The sequence below is a fragment of the Lactuca saligna genome, chromosome 9 (assembly GCF_052625555.1).
Source record: "Lactuca saligna cultivar CGN05327 chromosome 9, ASM5262555v1, whole genome shotgun sequence".
Classification (NCBI taxonomy): domain Eukaryota; kingdom Viridiplantae; phylum Streptophyta; class Magnoliopsida; order Asterales; family Asteraceae; genus Lactuca; species Lactuca saligna.
The window spans coordinates 169,621,788-169,629,499 of record NC_136425.1 but is presented as its reverse complement, the minus strand read 5'-3'; the positions used below and the strand labels follow the sequence as shown (position 1 = coordinate 169,629,499).

The following is a 7,712-nucleotide window of genomic DNA, read 5'->3' as shown; positions in this document are numbered from 1 at the left end:
TCACATTAATCTAACCTTTTATATATATATATATATATATATATATATATATATATATATATATATATATATATATATATATATATATATATATATATATATATATATCATAAATAAATTATTATTGATAAATGTATAAAAACCATTATTATTATAAAAAAAAATTAAATATTCTTTCATTTTTGTATTTACTTATTTTTTTTACTTATGTTTTTATTCGTAGATTAAAATAAGTGTCAAATCAAAATCGAAATTATAAGAAAAAATTAATGGATTGCATATTTTATTATTTTTTATAAATGAAAAATAAGATAAAAACGATATTTAATTTCTGTATATTTTATAATATAACTTGATCAATAAATTATTAGAAGATAAATTTGTAAATTGAGATTTCAGATACATTAAAGTTTGTGTAAATGATTACACCTTAGAAAGAATTAATTTCTCTCTCATCAACCACAACTCTATATAAACCTCTTTTCCACTTCCATTTCACTCTCAAAACTCCATTAATCAACATCCTCTCATTCTTCTTCTCTGCGTTTGTATCTACAAGAAATGGCTACTGCTCAGGTAACTTTCTCTTTTCATAGAAACCCTAATCAGTTTTAGAAATTGTATTTGTTAGTCAATCTTCATGTTCTACAATATAATTAACGTGCCTTTAAGAGTTATCAACTTTTAAAAACCATTACATATTTTAAACAAGACCACATGACAAAATAATATATTAACATATCTTTTAACACCAATCAAGATTAGTAGATGTCCGACCCTTTTAAGGGTCATAGAAAAAAGATATCTACTAAAGTATTTAAGCAGCTTGGTCGCAAATAATTTTTTGGTGAAGTGAATGGATTACTCTTCGAATCATGCAGGTTGTATCCGCAACAACAGCATTGCATGATGAGAAAATAGAAGATCAACTAATTAAGAAACCTGAAGATGACATCAAGAACACAGATAATCTAGAAACAACAGTAACTACACCACAAGAAGAAGACCAGCTTGTTAAAGAACCTGCTTACGCGGTTGCACCTCAACCTGAACCAGAATCTGAACTTGTAGCTCCTGAACCAAAACCAGAAGCCGAATCTGAAGCTCTTGCAGTTGAGGCTGAAACCAAGTTAGTGCTCAACGATGAAGATAAAGAAGAAGTTAAGGTTAGCCATGTGGAACAACCTGCAAAGGTGGCACCAGAGCCAGAACCAGAGGCCGAAGAAACGAAAGAACCAGAAGCTAAATCAGTTGAAATCAAGAACGAAACAGAAACCGAGCCAACTGAGGTGGAAAAAGTCGATACTGAACCAGAAGAGAAAGTTGAGAAGAACGAAGAAGCTGTTGCAGCTGAGGAGTAGAAGTGGTGATTCTGATCTATTGGCATGTACTGTTTCTGATTTCAGTTAATTAGGTTTTTCGAACTCCCATATGGGACCGAGTCAGTGTGTAATCAATGCCAGCCTTGGCCACGTGGCAAGCATGTGTTGGGTAATATCTAGGGTTTTATGAAAGGGAACATGCGCGCTAGGGTTTGCAGGTAATAAAAGATTTGGTTCGTAGGTAGGGTTTGTTTAAGTATGATGAATAAAGTGTGCATGTTGATGTAATTAAGGTGGCTGGTAATGCTAGCTTTTGCTCCAATTATCCGTCACTACAAGTTTTTAGCAACTCTTAATCTATATATATATATATATATATATATATATATATATATATATATATATATATATATATATATATATATATATATATATATATATATATATATATATATATATATATATATATATAACTTTAGCAAAAGAAGATCTCATATATATAGTGCTTAAAGATAAAAGTCGGCAAAACCCGGGCCCCACCATGCTATTAACTAGTAATAAATGTCCCATGTTTAAGCTAAAATTTTGTAACAAGTATCGGGACATGCCATATAAAACCCTAGTGGTTGTAACCAAGCATCATGTAAATACTTATGTCACTACAAGAAATGGACCCTATAGAGGCGACCCTAGACAAGCAAGAAAGGTCCACTCTATAGCACAAGCGAATATATCGAGGCGACCATACACAAATATATGGAAGTAACATGTAGCAAGTAAAGGTCGGGTAGGAATATTCTATGCCACGAAAAAGAATTTGAACACGAAAACCTATGGACTATGGAGGCCAAAAGAGTGAAATAGAATTGCTCTTGTAATCACTTGGAGAGCGCTGGAGACACAACTGTGGTGTTGGGCTCAAGCTAAAACCAATGTTCATATATCGATTATTAGATGTCACCGTAGCCACCGGTGCCTATGAAAGATATGTTATAAAAAAAAAAGTCAAGAGACATGTATGGAAAAAATTTATTCAATATTTTGGAATAATCTTTACACTGGACACCTTTTGATCGGTGGCGGATAACGATAAGGAAAATGACTTAAAAGCCCAACGAAGTTTCCAAACCGTTTAAAAAACATCAATCATGTTTTGTCTGTTCCAAAAAACCCAACAAACTTAACATTTTATCTAAAAAGCTCAACTAAGTTACACTTTCTCAAAAGTCAAATAAGAGAAACAGATGACGTGGTTTATTACCGTATAAAAAAAATGACTTGTTAGACCAACGAAGTTTCCAAAACGTTTAAAAAACTCCAATCATGTTTTGGCTATTCAAAAAAAACCCAACGAACTTTAAATAAAACAAAATTTGAATTTTCTGAACGATTTGAAACTTTATTGGACTTTTTAAACAAAATGTTAAGTTCGTTGGGTTTTTTTGAACAGACAAAACATAATTGGGTTTTTTGAATGGTTTGGAAACTTCGTTGGTCTTTTAAGTCATTAACGATATGTATCCATTTTGATATTATGTAAATGTAAAGTATTAAAAAGAACTTCATGAATGTTTTTGGAGACGTTTTCCTTTAAATAATTGGAAACTGTTGTTAGTGAAAATTTAGATGATCGGCCTGGGTTTCAGAAAACCAGACCGTCAAAGCCTAAACCCGTTTTGGGGGAGAGACATGGAATGGGCCAACCAAATGAGCTAAAACATACCAAAAACTATACCGGGCCTTGTAGCGATCATTATTCATTTTGAAGATTATATATCTTTGCTGCCAGTACTTATTAATACTTCTTCGGGTTATATGCATGTCTTCGAAAACAAAACCTAAAAAGGAAAGACATAGAACAAGACTAAAATATGTTACTTTCGTCATTTAAGAACAACTTTTAAAACTCTTCATGCATATTTTGGTCGAAACACGTACTATTTTTCATATGCAATTTGCAATCTGCAATTTTAGCTAAACATGAAGATTTATAGTGTATACGTAAGTTTTGATTCCACAAATAAAATTTCTATGACCTGATGTGGAATGATAACTGCATTATACTTAATGACATATAATCTCTAACATGTACTAGACGGCATCGATGGTGAGTCAATATAATCGATACTATATATATATCGCAGATGACCATGTGCGAAAATCAATGTCATTTGTTCATTTTTTTTTCTAACAGGCCTTGTTCTGCCACCCGTTGACTGCGAACAAATCATGTTTACTATTAAAATCTCTAGAGACTTTCACAGCGGTGGCTTACAAAATCCGCTAGCTTTGAATCTTCATAAGCTTTCATATTAATATACGAGTTGTCCATTTGGGGTGTCAATACAAGAATGTCACCCTTTAGCGGCTACACTATTACCGGCGACATGGGCTTTTAGCGGCGATAATTGCTCGTGTCGCCGCTAAAAGTTCAGGTCGGCGGTAATACTGTCGCCGCGAAATGTTTATCACCCGAATTCACGTTTTACCCCTCTGTTACATCTACGCCGTTCGATCAAATATCCAATCCAACTGTTAAGGTTCCTTATCCGCATTAACCTAATACCGGCGACATATGTGTCGTAGCTAAAAGTTACAAATGTCGCCGCTAATTGTTAGCTAAAAAATGGCGATGTACCCTTCTCTCTAGATTGTCGCCGCTATTGATCATTATCGCCGGTAAAGCTCTAATTGTTAGCCATTCATTCAAACATCTTCTTAAACATAATCTTCAACCGCTAACCGAAACATTTACCGTCGAGATGGCTAACGGCGATAAAGAGAACGCTAACGATATATTCTTAGGCTGCACCCTTACCCTCAACGACCATTCTTTCCCCATCGACCTCATACTAGTCTCTATAAAAAGCTTCAATGTTATCATTGATATGGATTGGTTGAGCCCCTATCATGCATATATCATTTGTTACGAAAAAGCTATACGTATCAATCTCCCCTCTGGTGAAACCCTCATGATCTATGGTGATAAACTTAGCTCCAACTTTCGTATTATCTCGTGCATCAAAGCCCAGAAACTTTTGCGAAAGGAGTGTCATGCATTCCTAGCCCATATGATAAACGTGAAACAGGAAGTTAAGGACCTCGAGAGCATTCCCAAAGTCTGCAATTTTCCCGATGTCTTTCCCAAAGTGCTCCCGGGAATTCCTCCCGAGAGCCAAGTCGAGTTTCGCATCAACTTAATTCCTAGAGCTAACCCTGTAGTTAAGTCTCCATATCGCTTAGCGCCAGCGGAAATGCACGAATTATCCAGCCAACTCAATGAGCTACTCAGCAAAGGATTCATCAGACCGAGTTCCTCACCCTGGGGAGCCCCGGTGTTATTTGTGAAAAAGAAGGATGGATCTTTTCGAATGTGTATAGATTACCTTGAATTGAACAACCTGACCGTCAAAAACCGTTACCCTCTTCCTCGAATAGACGACCTTTTCGATCAACTTCAAGGAGCCAGTTACTTCACAAAAATAAACCTTAGATCAGAGTACCATTAGCTACGAGTTCATGAGAGTGATGTTCCCAAGACAGCATTCAGGACTCGATATGGTCACTATGAGTTTGTAGTGATGCCCTTTGGTCTAACCAACGCACCGGTAGTGTTCATGGACCTGATGAACCGTGTGTGTCGTTCTTATCTGGACAAGTTCGTTATTGTGTTCATTGACGATATACTTGTCTATTTCAAAAGTGAGGAAGATCACAAACAACATTTGAGATTAGTACTGGAAACACTTAGATCGGAGAAGGTGTACGTAAAATTCTCCAAGTACGAATTCTGGATTTGGAAGGTAACCTTCCTAGGTCACGTGTAAGCGAGGAAGGCATACACGTGGACCCTTCCAAAATCAAGGCGGTAGAGAATTGGTCGGCACCAAAGACACCCACATAAATCCGTTAATTCTTGGGTCTTGCTGGCTATTATAGTAGATTCATCCAGAATTTTTCTAGAATTGCCAAACCCCTAACTACTCTGATACAGAAAGGTGTGCCCTTTTGTTGGAGTGAAAATCAAGACACTGCATTCCAAACATTGAAGCGATCCTTGTGCAGCGCACCTATCCTATCCTTACCCGAAGGGACGGAGGACTTCGTAGTCTACTGTGATGCATCCAATCAGGGCTTAGGCTGTGTACTCATGCAGCGAGCAAAAGTTATTGCTTATGCCTCAAGACAGCTAAAAGCACACGAAGTCAATTATACTACTCATGACCTAGAGTTGGGAGCAGTGGTCTTCGCACTGAAGATTTGGAGACATTATCTCTACGGAACCAAGTGTATGATCTTCACTAACCATAAAAGCCTACAACACATCTTCAATCAGAAGGACCTAAACATGAGACAACGGCGATGGGTAGAGCTGCTAAGTGATTATGAGTGCGAAATCCGCTACCATCCCGGCAAGGCCAATGTGGTGGCATATGCCCATAGCCGAAAGGAAAGCTCAAGCAACAAGGCGAGGACACTAACAATGACCATCCATTCCCGCTTATCCGTACAAATCCTAGAGGCTGAGTTGGAAGCCCTAAAACCAGAGAACGTGTTAAATGAAGATTTAAGGGGAATGGATAAGAATCTTGAGATCAGAGGAGATGGAGTTTATTGTTTCATGGACCGAATCTGGAGCCCAAAGTTCGGCGGTTACAGGGAGGTTGTCATGAACGAAGCTCATAAGACCATATACTCCGTTCACCTAGGATTGGATAAGATGTACCTTGATCTCAAAAAACTATATTGGTGGCCAAACATGAAAGCCGAGATCGCTACCTTCGTGGGCAAGTGTCTGAATTGCACCAAGGTGAATGTTGAATATCAAAAGCCCTCGGGCATGCTCCAGCAGCCCGAGATACCTGACTGGAAGTGGGAGATGATTTATATGGATTTCATTACCAAATTACCCAAATCTCCTAGTGGGTACCATACCATTTGGTTAATTGTCGATCGATTGACAAAATCCTCCCACTTCCTACCGATTAAAGAAACATTCAAGATGGAAAGGCTCACGCGAATCTACATTCAAGAGATATTCCGACTGTACGGTGTACCTGTGTCCATTATCTCCGATCGAGATAGCAGGTTTACCTCGAGATTTTGGCAGTCCCTACAGAAGGCTCTCGGAACTAAGCTAGATATGAGCACAACTTATCATCCTCAGACAGATGGGCAGAGTGAGAGAACCATCCAGAACATGGAGGAAATGTTGAGACCATGTGTCATCGACTTTGGTAAATCATGGGAAACCCATTTTCCCTTGGTTGAATTCTCTTATAACAACAGTTACCGTACCAGCATCAAGGTTGCACCGTTTGAAGCCCTCTATGGCTGCAAGTGCAGATCGCCTCTGTGTTGGGCTGAGGTGGGCGACACGCAGCTAGCCAAGGGTCAAGTCCCCGACAGTAATCTCACTGGTCCTGAAATCATCCGCAAAACTACCGAAAAGATCATCCAAATCCGAGAACAATTGAAAGCCTCTAGAGACAGACAAAAAAGCTATGCGGATAAGAGACGAAAACCCTTGGAGTTCTAGGTTGGTGACCGTGTCCTTCTGAAGGTCTCACCCTGGAAAGGCATGATACGCTTTGGAAAGCGTTGAAAATTAAACCCAAGGTACATAGTACCGTTCGAAATCCTTGCTAGGATTGGTCTCGTAGCCTACAAACTTTCTCTACCGCGTGAACTCAGTAACATTCATCCTGTCTTCCACGTTTCAAATCTTAAGAAGTGCTTATCTAATGAAACTCTTGTGATCCCTCTCGACGAGATTGAAATCAATAAGGACATCAACTTCGTGGAAGAACCGGTCGAAATCATGGACAGAGAGATCAAACGAACGAAACAAAGTCGCATCCCTATAGTGAAGGTTAGCTAGAATGCCAAGCAAGGACCTGAATTCACTTAGGAGTGCAAAGATCAGATGAAACGGAACTATCCGCATCTCTTTCCAAATCCATGATTTGTATCTTATTTCCAAATTTTAGGACGAAATTTCCTCTAACAGGGGGATGATGTGACAACCCGGAATTTATTCCATCACTGTAACCGACTTCTGTTAATAAAAATTTATTTTTATTAAAAGTTTTCTATTAACTTCTTAAGTTAAGTAAATCAGTTAGGGTTATTGTCGTAATTTCATACGTGACAGAAAATGAAAAATCACACGAAAAACCCCGTTTGAGTTTGGTGTTTGGTGGACCCCCACCCTGGCCGTAAACTCAACCCTATATAAGGGTTGAGTGGTCTTCATTTTCACCTTTTTCACACTCTAGAAACTTTTTCTCTCTACTCTCTCTCTCTCTCTACAAATTCGGGTTTTGATCAAGAAACACTCCTACAAGCTTCACATAAGTAAGTAAACCCCGCTTACCTAGTTATTTGCTT

At 38.0% G+C, this 7,712-nt stretch overlaps 1 protein-coding gene across 1 annotated transcript; it reads left to right on the top strand.

The window, feature by feature from the left end:
• The first annotated feature begins 480 nt into the window (after nt 1–480).
• LOC145013990 (uncharacterized) lies at nt 481–1,671 on the top strand. The gene is made up of 2 exons (XM_078972338.1): nt 481–576; nt 882–1,671. The coding sequence occupies exons 1-2, from the start codon at nt 562–564 to the stop codon at nt 1,359–1,361; spliced, it is 495 nt and encodes a 164-aa protein (XP_078828464.1). The 5' UTR covers nt 481–561; the 3' UTR covers nt 1,362–1,671.
• Nucleotides 1,672–7,712: the final 6,041 nt, after the last annotated feature.